At 50.3% G+C, this 22,758-nt stretch overlaps 2 protein-coding genes across 2 annotated transcripts in view; one reads left to right on the forward strand and one right to left on the reverse strand.

The window, feature by feature from the left end:
- STAP2 (signal transducing adaptor family member 2) overlaps positions 1-17,454 on the reverse strand; it is an 80,930-nt gene extending 63,476 nt beyond the window's left edge. Inside the window, exon 1 of the mRNA XM_029614510.1 lies at positions 17,416-17,454. Within this exon, the coding sequence (XP_029470370.1) occupies positions 17,416-17,439 (24 nt within the window). The 5' untranslated portion in view covers positions 17,440-17,454. The remainder of the gene's footprint in view (positions 1-17,415) is intronic.
- The window catches only part of MPND (MPN domain containing), a 54,367-nt gene continuing 49,047 nt past the window's right edge, over positions 17,439-22,758 (forward strand). The window contains 2 exon segments of the mRNA XM_029613563.1: positions 17,439-17,572; positions 18,002-18,091. The gene's annotated coding sequence lies outside the window, so the exon portion shown is untranslated.

The following is a 22,758-nucleotide window of genomic DNA, read 5'->3' on the forward strand; positions in this document are numbered from 1 at the left end:
ACCTCTGTCCCCTGGTTAGACCTCATGTTAATACAAACCAAGCTCCAAGTGGATAACACCCATTTCCACTCCCACAAAGACAAAAAAACTCATTTAATTCACCAAAACCTGCTCCAGTGAAGTCCTAGAAAAAACCCTACCGGAAGCCCTAAAACAACTGGATACCTCCAATACCATAACTGCAGTTAACTCATGGACCACAATCAACACGGAGATTGCAAAAAATGTATGCCCAACCATCAAAAAAGAAATAAGTACCTCACTAAAACACAAAGCACCCTGGTATAACCAGGATCTAAAAAACATAAAACGCCGGTTAAGGCAAGCTGAAAAAGCCTGGAGAAGAAACCCTACAAACCAACTTCGTGACCGATACAGAACACTGCTCTACATATATACAACAGACATCAACAAAGCCAAACGGAATTTCTACTCCAAAAGAATTCACGACTACCAATACAACCCGAGAGTCCTATTCGATTATGTCACAAAACTGACTTGCCCCACAAACAACGCACCTCAAACAGATACCCCAACAATATCCAGTCATAAATTCGCCCAATACCTTAAAGACAAAACATCCAAACTAAGTTCAAATAGCCCATCAATCAACTCTGAACCCCCTACAACATCATCCCTTACTACACCCAAGTGGTCACATTTTGAGACCCTTGCCTCCACTGAGGTGGAAACTATTATCCGGAAGATCAACCCAGCGGCACACCCACTCAACCCCATTCCAACGAAAACTCTCAGACTAATCCCGAACTGCCTAGCAAGACCCAATGCGGACATCATCAACCTTTCCCTTGAACAAGGTCTCCTCCCGGATTCCCTTAAAAGCGCCGTGGTAAAACCTATTCTAAAGAAGCCTCAACTGGATCCGACCATCCTGTCCAACTACCGACCCATCTCTAACCTTGCCTTTCCTGGCCAAGATCATCAAGAAAACAGTTAACCACCAACTCTCAGAATTTCTGGAAAACCAAAATACACTTGTTTCTGCCCAACACGGTTTCAAGAAATTTCACAGCACCAAATCATTACTACTCACCCTCACAGATACAATACTTCGAGAGTTTGACAAAGGTACTTCCTTCCTCCTAATACTTCTTGACATTTCTGCCGCATTTGACACAGTCAACCACGAGATCCTAATCCACAGACTACGAGAAATTGGTCTCAATGACACCATTCTCCAATGGTTTCAATCATTCCTTTTTAACAGATCCTTTAAGGTAACCTACAATAGTAGAACATCAGACCTAATACCCCTATCACAGGGAGTCCCACAAGGCTCATCCCTATCCCCCACCCTCTTCAATGTTTATATACTGCCATTATGCAACTATTTGGACAAAGCAGGCCCTTCCTATTTCCTATACGCTGATGATGTACAGATTCTGCTTCCCATCAGAGATAGCATCAATAACACACTAAGCCAATGGGAAACATACCTTACTGATATAAAACGTATCCTCACCCAAATGGCACTCACGCTCAACCAGAACAAAACGTAAATTCTTCACTTTTCGAGCAAAACTTCAACACCCCCCACTGTCCCTACAACACCGCTCAAATACAAACTGCTCACAACAGTTAGAGATCTCGGAGTCAACTTGGACAAGGAATTAAATTTTAAATATCATATCAACACTCTGATAAAAGAAGGTTTCTACAAACTACAAATCCTTAAAAAACTCCAACCCTTGCTACATCCTCCAGATTTCCGGACAGTGCTACAATCCCTCCTCTTCGCCAAGTTAGATTACTGCAACTCCCTCCTAATAGGCCTTCCCGCTGCCACCCTCAAACCCCTCCAGCTCCATCAGAATGCAGCCACAAGATCACTAACTAATAGCAAAGAAACAGATCACATCACACCCCTACTCAAACAACTCCACTGGCTACCTGTCCCATTCAGATCTCAATATAAGATCCTCATGCTCATTCACAAAGCAATCCACAATGACAAGACCAGATGGCTCCAAGAACCACTGCACCCCTGCATTCCGACAAGGAACCTCTGCTCATCCAACACAGGTTTGCTTACAACTCCCTACATTAAGGAAGTTCATCGAGCCTCCATAAGAGAAAGCACTGCATCAATAGCAGGCCCCTACATCTCGAACAACCTCCCGGTTCCTCTCAGAACTGACCCCTCTATATCTTCCTTCAGAAAGAGTCTCAAAACTTGGCTCTTTAGAAAAGCTTTCTCTACAGAAAACTAACTCCCGGCTCCCCCCTCCCCCCCACTCTGCCTCTGTACATAGCAAGTTTAAACTCAGAACTTATTTACTGTTAGTAAAGTTATTATGTAAAGCAAGTTTTTCTTTATATTTACTCGGTTAATTTGTTATACTGTATCATGTCACCATAAGGTTCACCCTTTGACATCCTGTTGTATGTAAACCTGCGAGGTCGGACGCATCGAATATCGGTGTAGAAAAATAAATAAATAAATAGATTTAGCTGAGCACCACCAAAGTTGCAGCTGCAGCCTGCAGAAACCAGTAGAGCAGAGGTGCGAAACCCGGCCTCCGGGTATTTTTTTTTCAGTTCTATTCTGAGACTGCACCACCAGCTTATCCCCTGCCAGTGACTGAGAATGGCAGGGGAGGCACAATTGACATGCGTGCAGGCTGGCCAGAAGCAAAAGAAACAAGAAGAGCAGATGCTTTGGGTGAGGCAAGGAACCCGAGAAGAAGCAGCCAGTGACTTGTGTCAGCCTATTCAGGGCTGGGGATTGGAGTAAGATTGCAGCAGGACATCAACTATGGGCAGAAGAGAGGGGCAGATGACAGTGATGGCCTGTATATATAGAGCTGGAAAAGGAAACCTGAAGAACAAACTTGGCATTGAGCAGAGGCAAGGAGAAAACAAACAGGATATGGAGGGAGGGAGGGGCCAGAGAGCCAACCTGGCATTGAGGGAAGCAGGTGAGGTGTGTGTATGTGTGAGAGAGAATGATTGTGAGCCTGCCTTGAGAGGAATGTGTGAATGAATGGAAGACTGCTTGGGAGGGGAAGAGAGTGTATGTGAAGTTTGTGCTGCTCCACTAATCCATGACAAGCTCAATCTGACAGGAAAACAAACATTTTCAGGTAAGGATAGTGAGGGATTTTTCCATCCTTTTAATTACTGGGTGACCGATGTGTCTGCCATGTTGAAATATTTTATTCCTGTCTGGAAGAGTTTAAAAACTTTTTGTATGAGCTCTTAATTATTGGATATTACTCTGTTCATCAGCTCATTGGAAATATTCTTTTTATTAGTGTGGCTTTACTATTATGATTGATTTTTATTTCTTGATTTTATAGCTTGATTTATGAGGATTGGTGATGTTTTTCCATTGTTACATTGCCTACAGTAACATATCGTAGTAACATAATCTGCACTGAACGCTTAATGCTAAGAGGATGCATAAGATTCAATATAAATATAAACAGTAATGACAGCAGAAATAAATGGCCCATCCAGTCTACCCAGAAAGTTTCTTAAGATAGAAACTGCTGCTTGTGCAGTTTACCCCATGTTTCTTTTAAGGGTTGTAACTGCCGCTCGGTGCAGTTTACACTCAAGCCTTATGTTAAGGATAGTAATATTTACAATTAACTCAAGGAACTAATGTAGAAATTACTTACCTGATAATTTCATTTTCCTTAGTGTCGACAGATGGACTCAGGACCAATCAGTATAGTGTACTTCTGATAGCAGTTGGAGACAGAGTCAGATTTCAATCTGATGTCAGCACTACATATACCCCGTGCACGAGGCTTTGCTCTCCAGTTTTCTCCTTGACAGGCAATTATGGATATATGTGTGTTTGGATAATTTTGGTTAACTTGAGTAACTTGATTAACTTGATACTTGATTACTCGGATTGGTGACGTGGTTTCTAGCTGGAGACCGCCAGGACACTCAACCGAGTGTCCTGGCGGTCTCCTGGTAATATGGGTGTCTGAGCTAGAGATAAGGGTTGGCTTACCTGTGCTTGTGTTGGACTCGGGGGGAGGTTCCCCTGAGGATTCTTGATTGCGAGGCAGCCATGGGCAGGGTGCTGAGTCCATTTGTCTACACTAAAGAAAATGAAATTATCAGGTAAGTAATTTCTACATTTCCTAGCGTGTAGCAAATGGACTCAGGACCAATGGGATGTACAAAAGCTACTCCCGAACCGGGTGGGAGGCTGCCCGTGGCCCATTTAGTACTGCCCTTGTGAATGCTGTGTCCTCCTTGGCCTGAACATCCAGGCAATAGAATTTCAAGAAGGTGTGGATGGAGGACCACGATGCCGCCCGACAGATCTCTGCAGGTGACAGCATCTTGGTTTCTGCGCAGAACACTGCCTGGGCCCTTGTGGAATGGGCCTTGACTTGTAGAGGTGGAGGCTTGCCTGCCTCTACTTAAGCCGCCTTGATTACTTCTTTGATCCAGCGGGCTATGGTTGCCCGCGAGGCCGCTGCTCCTTGCTTCTTCCTGATCTTTCCAGGTATCGGACTAGGAGTCTGCCAACATTCAGGTGGCGAAGAAGGCGTGAGTCTTCTGAGTTCTTATGCTTGTCTGGAGATAGCAGTGAGATGGTTTGGTTTACATGGAAGTGAGAAACCACCTTTGGCAGGAAGGAGGGTACCATGCGCAGCTGTATGGATCCTGGCGTGAATCTGAGGAACAGCTCCCGGCATGATAGTGCTTGAAGTTCGGAGATTCGACGGGCTGAGCAGATTGCCACGAGGAACGCCATCTTCAAGGTCAGGAGCCGTAGCGACAGACCGCGAGTTGGTCTGAACGAAGCTCCCGCTAGAAAGTCTAACACTAGATTGAAATTCCATAGAGGTATCGGCCACTTTAGGGGTGGCCGAATGTGCTTGACCCTTTTTAAGAAGCGGGAGTCATCTGGGTGGGCCACTAGGCTGGTGCCATCCACCCTGGGTCTGAAGCTGGCCAGAGCGGCCAGTTGTACCTTGATAGATTTGAAGGACAACCCTTTGTTCACGCCGTCCTGCAGAAATTCCAGGATCATGGGGATTTTGACTGTCTGTGGAAGTATGTCGCGGTCCTCACATCAGGCTTCGAATATTCTCCATTATGTTAAGGAGGTGAAGAACTTGTGTGCTCGGAGCAGTATGTCAATCACTGGTCCTGAGTATCCACTCTGTTTCAGACGAGACCTCTCAATGGCCGTAAGCGAGAATCTCGTTGGGTCTTCATGGAGGATCGGTCCTTGCTGGAGTAGATCCCTGTGTGGAGGTAGGCGTAGAGGGTTTCCCGCCAGAAGTCTTCGCATTCCGCGTACCACGGTCTTCTTGGCCAGTCCGGAGCCAATAGAAGTACCAGCCCTCTATGGTGTTCTATCTTGCGGATGATTCCGCCCAGTAGTGGCCATGGAGGGAAGGCGTACAGTAGGTCCTCCTGTGGCCAGGTCTGGACGAGGGTGTCGATTCCCTGGGACAGCGGTTCCCATCTTTGGCTGCAGAACTTGGGAACCTGGGTGTTGGACCCGGTTGCCAGAAGATCCATGGCTGGGGTTCCCCAGTGGTTTACTATCCACTGAAAGGCTGCTGTAGACAGTGTCCATTCCCCTGGATCCAGACTCTTTCTGCTGAGGTAGTCTGCAGCGATGTTGTCTTTTCCCGCGATGTGGGGGCTTTATTTCCAGGGACACCTGCTGGCTTCTGGTTCCCCCCTGGCTGTTGATGTAGGCCGCTGTTGTGGCGTTGTCCGACATGACTCTGACTGATTTGCCCCAGAGTCTGTGGCTGAACCGTAGGCAGGCTAGTCTGACTGCTCGGGCTTCCAGTCAGTTTATGTTCCATGCCGACTCTTCTTTGTCCCATTGCCCTTGAGCCGTTAGCGCTTGGCAGTGGGCTCCCCATCCCCGCAGGCTCACATCCGTGGTAAGCAAGGTCCATTTCGGTGTGGATAGGCTTGTTCCCTCGCTCAGATGGTCTTCTTGTAGCCACCGTTGTAGTAGGTTCCGAACCTTCGCTGGTAGCCGGAGGGGGGCGGAGTAGTTCCGAGACATCGGGTTCCACCGTGACAGTAGAGAATGTTGTAGGGGCCGCATATGGGCCCTTGCCCACGGGACGACTTCTATGGTTGATGCCATGAGTCCGAGGACTTGGAGATAGTCCCATGCCATGGGGAGAGTGCAGTTCAACAATTTATTTATTTATTTATTTGAGTTTTTTCTATACTGGCATTCGCGATGGGAATCGCATCATGCCGGTTTACAATTAACAAGGTGTGACAAAAGGAAAATAATAAGAACATTAACAAGTGCTAAAAGAAAAAATAGCAGTTACAATAAAACAGGGACATAATACAACTTGGAACGGTGAGAAGGCGATAGTAATTTAACAGTGAAAAATAAAAGAATAAAAACCTGCCAATTTAAAAGAGATGCTCGTAGTTGTTCCATCAATCTCCTTCTCCTTTGTTCTATTTGGTGTCGAACCGGACTCCCAGGTACTCTAGGGATTGGGAGGGCTGCAGGTGGCTCTTGGGGTATTGACGACCCACCTGAGGTTCTGCAGTAGTTCCATGACTCTGGTGGTTGCTTGATGGCATTCCTCTGGCGATTTCGCTCTGATCAGCCAATCGACCAGGTATGGGTGCACAAGGATCCCTTCTTTCCTCAGTGTCGCCGCTACCACCACCATGATCTTGGCGAACGTTCAGGGAGCCATAGCTAGCCCGAACGGTAGGGCCTGGAACTGGTAGTGATGGCCCAATATCGCGAAGCGTAGGAAACGCTGGTGGAGGCGATGGAGCAGTATGTGGAGATAGGCTTCTGACAGATCCAGGGAGGTCAGGAATTCTCCCAGCGGTTGTACCGCCTTTATGACTGAACGCAGGGTTTCCATGCAGAAGCAGGGTACCTTCAGGTAGCGATTGACGGTCTTGAGGTCCAGTATGGGCCGGAATGTTCCCTCTTTCTTGGGCACAATGAAGTGGATGGAATAGTGCGTTCCCTCTTTCTTGGGCACAATGAAGTGGATGGAATAATGCCCAGAATTTAGTTGGTACGTGGGCATAAGAACATAAGAAATTGCCATGCTGGGTCCATCAAGCCCAGCATCCTGTTTCCAACAAAGGCCAAACCAGGCCACAAGAACCTGGCAATTACCCAAACACCTAGAAGATCCCATGCTACTAATGCAATTAATAGCAGTGGCTATTCCCTAAGTAAACTTGATTAATAGCAGTTAATGGACTTCTCTTCCAAGAACTTATCCAAACCTTTTTTGAACCCAGCTACACTAACTGCACTAACCACATCCTCTGGCAACAAATTCCAGAGCTTTATTGTGCGTTGAGTGAAAAAGAATTTTCTCCGATTAGTCTTAAATGTGCTACTTGCTAACTTCATGGAATGCCCCCTAGTCCTTCTATTATTCGAAAGTGTAAATAACCGAGTCACATCTACTGGTGTTATTGCCTTTAAGGCGAGTAGTTTTGATAGTGTGGTTTCCACTGCCTTCCTCTTGGAGGGGTTGTGGCATGGAGAAATCACAAACTTCTCCGGGGGGATGCTGTGGACATCCAGGTAGTATCCCTCTTGGATGATGGATAGGACCCAATTGTCCGACGTTATTTCGACCCATCTTTGGTAGAATAGGGCAAGCCTGCCCCCTATGACTCTTCCTGTAGATGGGTCTGCTGATTCTCATTACGTGTTGCGGCGGGGGCCTGGTCCCGAGCCGGCTCCTCTTTTGCTGTGTCTGTTCCGAAAGGACTGCCCCTTGCCGGCGGGGCGCTTGGTAAGTGCTTTTGTATGGTCTATAACGCTGGGATCCTCTGCCCTTGAGTGCCCGGGGAGAGGGATGTTGGTTCCTCTTGTTCTGTCCTCCGGTAGACGGGGTACTGGGGACTCGCCCCATTTGTCGGCTAACTTGTCCAGGTCGTTTCCGAATAGGAGTGTTCCTCTAAAGGGCATTCTCGTGAGCCTCGTCTTAGAGGTCGCGTCGGCTGACCAGCTTTGGAGCTAGAGCTGTCTTCTGGCTGCCACTATGGACGAAAGGCTCCTGGCTAAGGTGCGTTCCAGGTCTGAGGTCGCATCCGTGAGGAATGATATTGCTGGATCTAATGCCTCGATTGGCGTAGTTGCGTCCCTGGCCATAGCCAGGCAGGAGCGTGATACCACTGCGCAGTAGGCAGCGATCTGTAAGGTCATAGCTGATACATCGTAAGGCTGCTTGAGGATGGATTCCTGCCATCTGTCATTGACATCCTTGAGTGAAGCTCCTCCCTCGACTGGTATGGTAGTGCACTTTGTGGTGGTGCAGACCAGGGCATTGACCTTGGGAAACCTCAGGAGTTCCTTCGTCGCTGGGTCCAAGGAATAGAGAGCTTCTAGGGCTCAACCTCTCTTAAAAGTGGCCTTTGGAGCGTCCCATTCCAGATCGATCAGTTGTTGTATGGCCTGTAGCGTAGGGAAATGGCGTGAGGTCTGGTGCAGCCCGGCCTGGAAGGGGCTCGCCTTGGACTCTGCTGTGTTGCATGTATCCGGGATGGCCAATGCCTTCAGACTCGTGGCTACGAGATCTGATAATTCATCTTTTGGGAAGAAGCACATCATGGTGCGATAGAGTTCCGTTCCTGGAGGGAGTTCCCCCTCTTCCAGGGGTTCTGATTCCTCCTCCAAATCATCTGTGTCCCCTAAGGGGAGGTATTTGTCCAAGGGAGGCTCATCTGGTGGAGGCCGGGAGGGGCCTGGGAGATTCTGGACCACTGGCGGGGGTTGTGGTTGTGCCGCTAGTGGCCCTGTCTGTGCGTGGATGTAGGATTGCAGCTCAGCAAAGAATCCCGCCCAGGTGAAGTTGCCTGGGACCGCATTGGGTCCGACGGCGCTCCCCGAGGGCCCCCACTGTGGAGGGGCCGAGTTGGGAATAGAGAGGTCCAGGGTAGTCTCGCTGGTGGATCCGGAGTCCTCTACAGGCTGAGGGGAACCTTGAATCGGCTCCCCCCGAGCTTCTTCGCATAGCAGGCACAGGGCGGAGGTCACCTCAGGCTGTGCCGCTCTCAGGTGGCATGCCGGGCAGAGGACTGGATCTTTAGCTGTCTTGGACGGCGGTGCCATGATTTGCACGTGTATCCTGTACAGGTGCGTGGGCCGGGAGGCCTGGTTATGCGTTCCGGGTGCACCTACGTTGTGCGCGTAGGAAAGGAAGGTGCGTGCGGGCCTAGTTGTGCGCTTGGCACCCCTGGGCATGCCGCTGTGCGTGTTGCTGTGCGCACAAGTACTTTGTGCATCCGGCTGGCCGCTGTGTGCACAGCTCAGTTGTGCGGATGACGCAGCGACCGGGGGGGGGGGGGGAGGTGCCAGTGACCATGCAGTAAGATGGCAGCCCTCCTCAGGGGGTCTCCACATGGGAGGACCCTCTTGCCAGATTGGGGTCTAGCCCGGATGGGGCTGCTCAACCCGAATGTACAGACGCCGGAGGGACGATCTGTGCGGCTGTCCGAGCCTCGGAGACCGGAGACTTAGAGAAAGTTTTCTACCTTACCTTGTCTCGGCGCTTCCCAGTCCTCTGCCAAGCGGTCTCCGGCTGCGGTGGGGAGAGGGAATTACCTTCACTGCCGCGCTCGGTTCTGCACCCGATGCCTCTCAGCTGCTCCCTTTCAGGGGGCTAAGTCCAAGCCGGGTCGGCTACTGGACCGAGGCTGCTTCTCAGCCGCTCCCTTTCGCGGGGGCTAAGGCCATGCCGGGACCGAGGCTTACTTCTGAGGGATCTCGGAAATCACCTCAGGAAATCTCGACTGGGGGAGGGACCCTTAGGCATCACCGCAGGAGAACGGGGCTTGTTTTGGAGGTAAGTTTTTCTTTGTTTTTTCTTTAAATTTGGAGTTTGGTTTTCTAACGCTGTGAAATCGTGTGAAGTCCCGAACTGCTATGGAGACGGAAAAAACTGGAGAACAAAGCCTCGTGCAGGGGTATATGTAGTGCTGACGTCAGATTGAAATCTGACTCCGTCTCCAACTGCTATCAGGAGCACACTATACCCACTGGTCCTGAGTCCATCTGCAACACGCTAGGAAAACAAAATTACTGCTAGCAACATTTTTACAGGGTGAGCAGCCTTCCTGATAATTCATACAAAGCTGTTGCTTGAACATAGTTTGCTTTTGGACTTGGCAGTAGAATCAGTCCTGTGCTTTTTTCCTTATGCCTGTAAACCAGTATCTAAGACTGTAAAAGTCAAGGCCCATGCTGGCTGCTGTTTAGGAGGAGGATGTTCATAACTCGAAGACCAGAGTTGTGGAACTCAGTGCCACAGGAAATAAGATTGGAAATAATTTTTTTAGCTTTTAGGAAGAAAATAAAAATGTTATTTTAATTTGGAAAAGCAGAGTACTTGTATTTTTATTGGTTTGATATGAAGTTATGACTGATTTTATATTTTGTTTTCTAAATTTTTGTATACTGCTCTGACCAGAATTGTTCTGCTTTAGCAGGTTAAAAGAATTAATAATAAATAAATAATTCCAATCCCCACCCCCATTGTTAGAAAGTGATGTTGCAGTTACATCAAAAGAATCTTGCTTATTGCAATTTCCAGTTTGGTTTGTCTACAGGAAAATTATGTTTCTTACCTGATAATTTTCGTTCCTGTAGTACCAAGGATCAGTCCAGACTGCTGGGTTATGTCTCCCCTCCAGCAGATGGAGTCAGAGAGAAAACTGAAAGCACCTACCAGATATACTGGTGCGCCACCTGCCGTCCTTCAGTATAATGGATAACCAAGCAGAAGAAGAAGAGAACTCCTCCGCACACTTAGCCAAATAACCATGGCAACTGTCTAGATCAAGTAGTAAGGAAGGTAAAAAACAGTAACCTCGTGCAGAAAAGGCAAAGCGCAAACAATGCAAACACCAATAGAACGCAATGCGCAAAACGAAGAGAACAATAAATCTGCAGCCCCTAAGGCATTCCTTCCCCAAACGAGAAAGAAGGAAAAATTCCACTTACCTTGTGCAAAGCGGAATTGTGATAGAAATGGGAGTCGAGCGGATTCTCCTACGCACAAAATAGGGCGGGCGTCTGGACTGATCCTTGGTACTACAGGAACGAAAATTATCAGGTAAGAAACATAATTTTCCTTTCCCTGTACGTACCAGGATCAGTCCAGACTGCTGGGATGTACCCAAGCCGCTTTAAATGGGATGGGACCCCGAGAGTCTCGCTCGAATTACACTACTGCCAAAAGAATCAGCCGACGGCCCACGAACATCCACCCGATAATGACGAGCAAAAGTATGTAATGACTTCCAAGTGGCTGCCCTGCAGATCTCCTGGCTAGAAACCAGAGGATTCTCTGCCCAGGAAGACGCCTGAGAACGCAGAGAGTGGGCCTTAAGGCCGTCCGGAACGGGCTTACCACAACCAATGTACATGGACGCGATCGAGCCCTTCAGCCAACGGGCAATAGTGGTCTTGGAGGCCTGTAGACCCTTTTTTTTGTGGCCCCTGCCACAAGACAAACAGGTGATCTGACCGTCTGAAGGCATTGGTGAACTCCAAATAGTGCAAGAGCATGCGACGAACATCCAAACGCTTCAACTCGGACACGTGAGAAGACTTCAGCTCCGCCTCCGAGAAGGATGGTAAATCTACAGACTGATTAACGTGAAAAGCCGACACAACTTTAGGCAAAGGGCGCGACGGTGAGGCCCTTGAGTACCAAATTCAAGCTCCAGGAAGGACAAAGGGCTCTGAGAGGAGGACGCAAGTTTCGAACACCGCGCAAGAATCTGGCCACGTCCGGATGCGAGAGAGGATCCTTCAATCTTTCCTCTCAAACAACCCAGAGCCGCCACCTGGACTCTCAGAGAACTGTAAGCTAAACCCTTCTTCAGACCATCCTGTAGAAAAGTAAGGATATCCGCTATCACTGCACGACGAGGCTCAACGTGGGCGGTCGCGCACCAGGAGTCAAATACTTTCCCCACCCCGGCATAAGCAAGTGTGGTAGAAGGTCTCCGCGCGCGAAGCAAGGTAGAAATAACCGGTTCCGAATAACCTTTCTTTCTCAACCGCCTCCGTTCATAAGCCAAGCCGCCAGACAAAAGCGATCCGCCAGATCGAAAAATACTGGTCCTTGACAAAGAAGGTTCGGAAGGTGGCTCAACCGTAAGGGCCCGTCCCTGGCGAGATTGACTAGGTCTGCAAACCATGGTCTTCTTGGCCACTCGGGAGCCACTAGAATCACTGGACCTTGATGGGATTCTAGACGTCTTAACACCTTGCCGACTAAGGGCCAGGGGGGAAACACATAGAGTAGGGTGTGACAAGGCCATGGAATCGCTAGCGCGTCCGCCCCCTCCGATCCGTGTTCTCGCCTCCGGCTGAAGAAACGCGCTGCCTTGGCGTTTAGCCGGGTTGCCATCAGGTCTAGTCGCGGCACTCCCCATCGCCGGGTGATGAGACTCATTGCCTGGTCCGAGAGCTCCCACTCCCCGGGATCCAAGTACTGACGACTGAGATAATCCACTTGGACGTTGTCTACGCCTGCGATGCGAGTAGCCGCGATGCGAGCCAGGTAGCGTTCCGCCCAGGTCATTAACAAGGACGCTTCGACCTCCACCTGCTGACTTTTCGTGCCGCCCTGGCGATTGATATACGCTACCGTGGTTGCGTTGTCTGTCAGGACTCGAACTGCCCGACCCCGTACCATCGGCAGAAGCTGACGCAAGGCTAGGCGTACCGCCCTGGTTTCCAGACGATTGATGGACCAAGAAGCTTGACGAGGGGTCCACGACCCTTGCGCCGCTCGCGATTGACAGACTGCTCCCCAGCCGGTCAGACTGGCATCCGTCGTCACTATGACCCAAGGGGGGGGGGGCTCGAGGTCCACTCCTTGTAAAAGATTGTCCGGGACCAACCACCACGCTAAGCTGGACCGCGCTCGGATTTCTGGTCCCAGCGAGAAAGAAGAGCCCTTTGCAACGGCTGCATGTGAGCAAAAGCCCAGGGCACCATCTCCAGAGTAGACACCATATGTCCAATGACTTGCAAATAATCCCAGGCCGTGGGCAACGTGAGATCCAGAAGTCTCTGTACCTGAAACATCAGATGCTCCATTCCCTGCCGAGTCAGGAATACCTTGCCTACCAAGGTATCGAAACGTGCTCCCAAAAATTCCAACCGTTGACTCGGGAGCAGCTGGCTCTTTGCAAAGTTGACCACCCAGCCTAGCGACTGCAGTTGCTGTATCACCAGCTGGACTGCCCGGTTGCACTCGCTCTCCGATTTCGCCCGGATGAGCCAATCGGCCAGATAGGGATGCACCAATATTCCTTGACGTTGCAGGAAGGCCGCGACTACCACAAGCACTTTGGTAAACACCCTCGGAGCCGTTGCTAGGCCGAATGGAAGGGCGCAAAACTGGTAGTGTTCGCCCAACACCATGACTCTCAGAAATCTCTGATGACGTTCCTGGATTCCGATGTGGAGATATGCCTCGGCTAGATCCAAAGAAGCCAAAAATTCTCCCTTGTGGACGGCCGCAATAACAGACCCTAGAGTTTCCATGCGAAACCGGGGAACGCGCAAGGCCTTGTTTACTCGCTTCAAATCCAGGATAGGACGGAATGTTCCTTCCTTCTTTGGGACTAGGAAGTAAATGGAATAGCGGCCCGTCCTTACCTCGTCCGAGGAAAACGGGCAGCACTGCTCCTAGGGCCCGTAAGTGATTTACCGTTTGGGCTATAACCAGTTGCTTTTCTCGAGGCCCGCAAGGAGATATCATAAAAAAAGTCCCGGAGGGGCCGAGCAAAGTCCAACTCGTAACCGTAACGCACCACGTCGAGGACCCATTGATCTGACGTGATTTTGACCCACTCCTCCCAAAACAGGGACAAACGACCTCCGATTCGGGGGAAGGAGGAATGGGTCAGCGCGCCTTCATTGCGAGGGTTTCCCGGCGGGCAATGGCTGGGAGGATCCCAATCGCTGCGGTCGCCTGCCTCGAAAGGAAGGAGACCACGATTGAGACCTCGGGCCTTGCTCTTTCTGGGAAAAAGAGCCACCCCTGCCGTAGTGAAATCTGCGCTGCCCCCGGAACCGGGATCGCGCATTCCCGAAAGGCCGAAACTGACGGGGCTTGTCTTCCGGTAATTTATATACCTTATTATCCCCCAGGTCTTTGATGAGCTGAGCCAATTTCCCACCGAACAATAACTTCCCTTTGGAGGGGAAGGCGGCTAGACGTGATTTAGAGGAGGCATCTGCCGACCATCGACGGAGCCAAAGTAACCGCTGAGCCGCAACTGCCGAAGACATAGTACGGGCAGAGGTTCTTAATAGATCATACAAGGCGTCCGCCATGTAAGCAACCGCAGCTTCTACACAGTTAGCCTGCTCCGCCTCAGCCGGCGGAAGTTCCTGTGTGGTAAGCAATTGCTGAACCCAGCGGAGAGTGGCTCTCTGCACCATACTGCTACAAGCCGCTGCACGGACCCCCAGGGCCGCTATTTCAAAGATGCGCTTTAAAAGAACCTCTAACTTTCTATCTTGGAGATCTTTCAAGGCTACTCCTCCAGTGACCGGAATGGTAGTATGCTTAACCACAGCGGTGACCGCCGAATCAACGGACGGAACCTTAAAGATCTCCAAAGAATCTGAGGGCAGGGGATACCACTTAATCATTTCCCTACTCCCGCGCAGCGATGCCTCTGGAACGTCCCAGTCTTTAGAAACAAGCTGCACTACCTTGGGATGTAAGGGAAAAGTTTGAGGGGGGGGATCTCCAATTCCTTCAACACATGCAGGATGAGAAAGTTAAGCTCGTCCTTGCCAAATAAGCGCAACACTTCGGGGTCATCTCCCTCGAGGGACCCCTGTAGGTCCGAGACCTCCGGGCCTGCGCCATCCGGAGATTCCTGGGTAAAATCTTGGCCCTCCAGGCCACCCGTACCCCCTAAAGAGATATTTCCCGTTCCTACTGGAGCCACAGCTTTTCCAGGGAGCTCAGGCTTACCTGGGATAGGAGACACCCTAGGGACCTTCACGGTAGGGGGCTCATCTGGCTCCCAGCCTGCCTCTGCCTCCAAGAATGCCTGGTGCATTAAAAGCACAAACTTTGATGAGAAAGGCACCCTCCGTTTAGTTGAGCCTGAAGGGGGGAGGGGCTGGAGGAGCAGCTTCCGACCCACAGCGTGGGCTTAAGGCAGGCGGCGAGAGAGGAGAGAGAGCCTCCTCATCTGACGCTGAACCCTCATTTTGCCGCGCTGTCAAAATGGCCGCCGGCTCCCTCACACAGGGAGGCGGGGCTGACGACCGCGCGGCAGCCAGTCTCCCCTGTCGCGCCGAAGACGACTGCAAAGTGCCGCTGCGGGCAGCGCTCGGCCCCAGGGAGGGTCCCTCGCCCCCGGGAATGCAACGGGAGCAGAGACCCTCCCTGGAGAGTCGCGCCCCCGCCCTACCACAGGCCGTACAGGCCGAAGATCGCGGCATGCCAAGACCGGGACAGAAGACGCGCCGAAGGTAAGAGTTCGCACAGCCCCAGAAAAGCGCACCAAACAGCAGCTCGAGAAATCGCCGGGTGACTCAAAATCCACCCCCTCCGGAGTCCCTGGTAAGCGCGGCAGGCTAGGGTTTTAAAATAGGGCACTGCCTGCAACCAGCAGGCCTTACGTGTCCGCGAAGGTTCAAATTTACAAATTTTTTTATTTTATTTTTTTTGTAAAATGAAAAAACCCTCTTCAGCTTATGCTGGCAAAGATACCCCTAAAGAGGGGAGGGTGACCGGCCCACCGGTAAGCTCTCCCCCGATACCAAAGGGACACTTAATCCGGGTAAACAGGGAGAGCGAAGCTCTCCACGCCTGCCTGAAACCCCTTAGAGCACTGCTGTTAACTTAATAAATCAAAAAATCTTTTTTTTTTTTTTTTTTTAAACTAGGGAAACCCCAGTTGATCTAGACAGTTTTGACAGTTTGGTCAGAAAAAGAGAAGAAAAGACCTAAAAGAAAATTTTAGTCAGGACAAACCGCAGGTTATGTCTCTCATCTGCTGGAGTCAGAGGAAATACTGAAGGACGGCAGGTGGCGCACCAGTATATCTGGGAGGTGCTTTCAGTTTTCTCTCTGACTCCATCTGCTGGAGGGGAGACATAACCCAGCAGTCTGGACTGATCCTGGTACGGATTTCCATTTATACTTTATGATCTCTTTATTTTGTATTTGGTGAGGGCCTGTGTTCTGCATGTAAAACTGAGGTGGGGTATTGTGCTAGCATGTAATTTCTATGTAGGGCCTGGTTGTTCTGTTTTCATCATAAGAGGTGCATTGGTGTTTTAGGGCATGGTGTAATATTTGCAATGTTGTCTTTTCATAGATAAGGTTGTTCCTGTTTGAGTGCTGGCATTAGTACTGATTTGGTACAGAAAGTTTACGATATAGCTATTGTTCAGTGTATTCAAGTCTTTCATAGGGCCTAACCTACATCCAACATGTTTCAGGAAATCTAATACAATATGGGCTCCAAGTGTCTATTTTTTTTTTTGCAGGGTTTTCTGGGTGGCACCATAGCAGTACATTTATTTCAGTACAGAAAATGGGACCAGCTGGCACAAATTTTACATACGGATTGGTGAGGAAGGAGCACCTGCCCAGTTTAGATGTTTTGGACCTGCAGATGGGGTAAGATAATTTCGGGAGGCGTGTCAGTTTTGAAAGTTTAGAATGCAGGAGGGAGCAAAGCTTTTTTTCAATGGGGAAGGGGGCCTAGGACAGACCATGAGCCTAACAGTTTGTATTGTGTTGGTTATCAGAAAAATAATAAAGATCCTGTGTAAAAAAAAAACAAAAAACAAAACAGAGGGAGGCAGCACAGTAATTGTTTTCACAGGGCAGCAAAATTGCTAGCACCAGCCTTGGGTGTCTGACCTGCAGGGCTAAGAGAAAAGACAAATGGTGCGGACGGGCATGGGAGCAGGAAAGAGAAAGTGCTGGGTTCCAATTTATGGAGGTAATGGGATTTGGCATGAGAAGAGCATTGTGCTCCTCCCCGCAGGTGCCCACCTCCCTTCTGCTAATATTGATCCACACCAATCTCAAGGGGTCTAGAATTTAATAAGGTATGGCAATTATGCACAAACTGAATAAATGCAGAACAAAGTGAAAGGATACCTGAGCAGTATATAACAATACCTGACATAGCGAAAGAGTATTTGAACAGTTTAGGACAATACATGGCATAGTGAAGGAATATTTAAAGAGGTAATGGAGATAAGTGACATAATCGAGTGGATGTTCTCCGAACGAAAGCACTATTTAACCTTTCACTCTCTCCTCTCTTTCTCACAGATGAAACATGACCTACTTCCATTCTCCCTCTTACTGACGCCCCACCCCCAACCACAATTCATCTTCCGCTCTCCTCACACACTCGGCCCTCCAATGCGGATATTACATCACTTCCTCCCGCGAGCCGCATCTTTCCTCTGCCCTTTTCATTACAAAGCGACTTCAGCCGGCTCTGAGTCCGAGAATCGAAGGGCAGGAAATGACGTAAACCTCTGCCCCTCGGTAGTCCTGGCGGCGGGTCGGTGCCGGGAGAAAGAAAAGCGGTATGGAGCATGCGCTATGACTATGTCGTGGGAAGGCGCGGAGTGGAGGTGACATTTAAAGAGACAGCGCTGGGCAACTTATTCTTGTTTGCCTGGCTGAAAGAGTCAGGCTGTGGTTTTGTTCATCATAAATCTGTTACCATCCCTTCCCGGTGTTATATTCTTCACTTTATTGCAAATCTGTTACTGTTGGGCAACTTGTTTATATTTATATCATCCTGTTTGGTTAACATGTTCATATATAACAAAAAAAAAAAAAAGAAATAGCCTTCGTTAGTGCTGATTTCCTGTTCATTATTACAGGTCTGCATAAATATTTCCCCTGATGTGCTGTTCATCATAGACCTATACAAACATTCCCTACCAATCTTGTCTTGTTATATCTTAACATCCACTCCTCTGGTGCTGTGTTTTGGTTTATCATTACAGGCTTGTGCAGACAGATCTCCTTTCCGTCCCCTTCCGTTTCTTTGCGCCTGCTGATCACAGAAAATTGTAGTACTAGAAGAAATAAATGAGGTGTGTGAAGTTAACGTTATCGTACAGGGAACTGATTTTTTTTTTTAATGGGCTGATGCTTTTCGTCATGGGAATTTTTGAGAAATTTTCTTGCTTTGCAGATGATGTGATTAGGTGATTTACTCCTGGAAATATCTCTGTGTAGCACGAGTGCTTAATAGAAGTATAGGCTATAGCAGTGCTTTTCAACCTTGTTTTATTTCATGGAACACTTTCAGGTTTAATCCTTGTGGCACACCAAACCAAATTTTCCACAATTCTCACCCCTCCTTCCACCAGCAGAAGGAAATTAGCATTTTTTACTTATGTGCGCCTCATTCTGCCAGCTTCAATCTGTCATCTGAATTTTTGGAACAAGCGGGTCCTGCAAGATTACAAGGCCCCACACATTTTGAACATTTATTTATTTATTTTTAATTTTTATATACCGATGTTCTTGTATGAAATACAAATCACTCCGGTTTACATAAAACAGTGAAATGCCCAAAAAAGGGGAGGGGATTTACATAGAACAATTGAACAAATACAAATTAAACAAAGTATAATATAGTATAAATACAAGAAACGATTGAACTCAAAATCATAGTGCAGTTAAAAAATCATAATAGTGCAACAATGAGGTGTCCTATAATTTGGGTTTATTATCGCATCTAGGCAGCATTAAGTGTCTGGGAAGGCTTGGTGGAAAAGCCAGGTTTTTAGCTTTTTTTTAAACTTCTGATGACCTGGTTCAAGTCTTAGATCTGGAGGGAGCACGTTCCATTGGTGGGGGCCTGCTGAGGATAGTGCTCGTTTGCTCAATGATGATTTTACCTGCAGGGCATGCAGTGTGCCTTTGTATGCGCTTCTAATTGGTCTGGAAGATGTATGAGGTTGGAATTGTGTGCTTAACATGATAGGAGCAATTTCCTAGCGTGTAGCAGATGGACTCATTACAAAAGGGTATAGTGTGCTCGTGCTAGCAGTTGGAGACGGATCTGACGTTAGCACGTGGTACATATACCCCTGCAGGAAGTGCAGGCGCGCAGTAATTTCCGTCTCCAAAGCAGTTTGGAGCTACCTCACGCTCGCTGAGCGTTCTTTTCCAAATTCTAACGACTAAATTCAGAGATGTCCTACCTGAAGACGAGCCCCACACTCCTGCAGTGATACCATTGGGTCCCTCCCCCAGTTGAGTTTCCCGAGGTGATTTCTGTGGTCCCTCGGAGGTACAAGCCTCGGTCTGGTGGCCGATTCGCGGCAGGGATCTAGCCCCCGAGTGAGAAGGGCTCGGGCGCGGCATAGAGGCAGCCTCGGTCCCGATCCGTTCGCGGTGAGGACTTGGCCCCCGAGCGAGACGAGTTCGGGCGCGGCCTAGAGGCAGTGGGTGCACTTCCTCGAGTGCGGCGGTGACGGTAATCGCCCTCTCCCCCCGCAGCCAGAGACCGCCCGGGTCGCAGCCGGGAAGCGCCGAAGGTCAGGTAAGGTGTACATCTTTACTTTACTGGTCTCCAAGGAAGCGAGGATTGGCGGGGTCTACCTGCATAGCAACCCGCCTAGGAGGTCGCCATTTTGCCTGCCTGCTCGCCGTCACCACTGCCCTGGTTCGCCGCCTCGCCCTAGCGCTCAGACTCAGCACACAGGCGACGGGCGCATTAGTTAGGTGCCCGAAAATAATTGGGCGCATATTGTTGATAGGCGCACGCTGCTAAGCGCACATTGATAGGCGTACATCTTCGCGCATATTTCAAAGCGCATAGAGATAACATACGCGATGGATCGTATGAGAGCCCACACGTCCGCAGAGCCGGCACCTCCAGAATCAGGCTTAAGAGCTCTAGGCCTCTGCTCAGCATGCCACCTCAGAGCCACACAGAGCGAGGAAGCAGACTCCCTATGTGCCCAATGTGAGGAGGCCCTGGGAGTTCCAGGCCAGGGCCGGTCCCAGCCCAGCATAATGGCTAGTTCTTCGGGGAACACCCCGGACCTAGCAGGCTGCGCCGAGCAGCCAGGGAACCCTAGAGACCTGGTGCCCCTAAGGCTAGAACCTGCTTCGCTCTCATGGGTGGAATTATTCAAGGGGATCCACGCCTTTGTCCAGATGCAGTCTGATCCCCGAACGGTCCCATACGTACCAGACGACCGGGCCCCTGGACCCTCAAGACCTAGGCACGGCCACCCGGAAGCCCCATTTATGGGGATTCAGATTGCTCTGTGGAAGAAGAAGAGCTCCCCGAGGAGGGAGAACTTCCCTCGGGGATAGAGCGGTATCGAACCATGAGACACTTCTTTCTTAAAGGAGGATCTCCCAGACCTGGTCTCTCAATGCCTGTCGGAGCTGGCTATCCCGGGCCACGGCACCCCAGGGGAACCTACAATGAACCCCCTGCTGGAAGGCCTTCGTCAAACGGCCCACCACTTCCCCCTCCTACAAGCAGCACAGCAGCTAATCGATCTCGAGTGGAATGTGCCGGAGGCCTCATTCAAAGGGGGTCGGGCCTTGTCTGGCATGTACCCCCTGGACCCGGCAACCAAGGAGCTGCTGGCGTGCCCTAAGGTAGACGCCATAGTTTGCGCAATTGTGAAGCGCACCACCATTCTGGTGGAGGGAGGGGCGGCCCTCAAGGATGCACATGACCGGCGCATGGACGCCATTCTGAAACAAGCCTTTGAGGTGGCAGCCATGTCCCTACGAATTGCGACCTGCTGCACCGTGGTGATGCGTTCCTGTTTATCACAAGCCAGGAACAACACCCCGGGAGAAGAAATGGAATCAGTACTCTCGTTCCTCACTGACGCCTCCGATCTAGTCCGTACGGCAGCCAAGGGAGTGTCATCCTCAGTGGCAGCCAGGAGACAGCTCTGGCTGCGAAATTGGTCAGCCGACTCCTCCTCCAAGACGCGCCTTACCAGAATGCCCTTTAAGGGATTCCTCCTGTTCGGCAGCGACCTCGAGAACCTGGCTAACAAATGGGGTGCCTCTCCATTGCCCGTCTACCAGAAGACAAGTCAAGGAGGAACCAGCGCCCTTTTCCTATGCCATCCAGAGGTAGAAGCTCTCAACGCTTAAACCCTTACAGGACTCGCTACCAAGCACCTCGTTCTCAGACCAGGAACCAGTCCTTTCGGACCAGGCACAGCAAGCGGGGAACCGGCTCGGGTTCGGGTCCCGGCCGCACCCCACAATGAGAATCAGCTGACCCATCTGGGGGACGAAGCCATAGGGGGCAGGCTAACCCTATTCTACTGCAGGTGGGTCGAGATTACTTCGGACCAGTGGGTCCTCGACATTGTCCGGGAAGGGTATTACCTGGACTTCCTTCACCTCCCTCCGGGCAAGTTTGTGGAATCTCCTTGTCCGCCCCTCAAGAGGGCGGCGCTGGAAGCTACCCTGGGAAGGCTCCTGTCCCTAAAAGCCATAATCCCAGTGCCTGCATGGGAGATACATTCTGGGTATTACTCCATTTATTTCATTGTACCCAAGAAGGGTGGCACCTTCAGACCCGTCCTGGACTTCAAGTCTGTCAACCGGCACTTAAAGGTCCCAGGATTTCGCATGGAAACTCTGCGGTCAGTCCGAAGTGCCATACAGCCAGGGGAGTATCTCACATCCCTGGATCTGTCAGAAGCTTATTTGCATATCCCAATCCATCGGGATCATCAGCGCTACTTACGCTTCAAAGTCCTGGGACAACACTTTCAGTTCCGGGCTCTACCCTTCGGGTTAGCCACCGCGCCACGGACCTTTACCAAGGTAATAGTAGTGGTGGCGGCATCACTCAGGAAGGAAGGAATTCTCGTCCATCCCTACCTAGACGATTGGCTGATCAGGGCAAAGTCACCGGAGGAGAGCCGCCGGGCAACCAACAGAGTTATATCTCTCCTGGAAAGCCTAGGATGGGTAGTCAACACAAACAAGAGTTCCCTACAGCCTTTGCAGTCGCTGGAATACCTCGGAGTCCGATTCGACACCCAGGGAGACAAAGTCAGTCTGACCTCCAAGAGGAAATTAAAACTCCAGCATCATTTGCAGACTTTGCTGAGCGCCACCCGGCCCACAGCTTGGGATTACCTACAGGTCCTCGGCCTAATGGCCTCCACTCTGGAAGTGGTACCATGGGCGCGGGCTCATATGAGACCGTTGCCACGCGCCCTTCTATCTCGGTGGAGCCCACGATTACAGAACTACACCGTGCATCTACCTCTACCGGCCGGAGTACGGCATCAGTTACGGTGGTGGCTGCAGCCCGGCCACATGAGCCGGGGGTCAAAAATGTCCTCTCCAACCTGGACCCTGCTCACTACGGATGCCAGCCTGAGCGGCTGGGGAGCACACTGCGAAGAACTAATCGCCCAAGGGCGGTGGAACAGAGAAGAGTCGGAGTGGAACATCAATCGACTAGAGGCATGGGCAGTCAGGTTAGCATGCCTGCGGTTTGCCCACAGACTTCGCAACAGAGCAGTCAGTGATGTCGGACAATGCCACCACGGTGGCATACATCAACCGACAGGGAGGAACCAGAAGCCGACAGGTATCCTTAGAAATAGCCCCCCTGATGGCGTGGGCGGAAGCAAATCTCCAGGACATCTCCGCCATCCACATCGCTGGGAAGGACAATGCCACGGCAGACTTCCTCAGCAGAGAAAGCCTAAACCCAGGGGAATGGCAGCTGTCGTCCACGGCCTTC

The sequence above is a fragment of the Rhinatrema bivittatum genome, chromosome 8 (assembly GCF_901001135.1).
Source record: "Rhinatrema bivittatum chromosome 8, aRhiBiv1.1, whole genome shotgun sequence".
NCBI lineage: Eukaryota > Metazoa > Chordata > Amphibia > Gymnophiona > Rhinatrematidae > Rhinatrema > Rhinatrema bivittatum.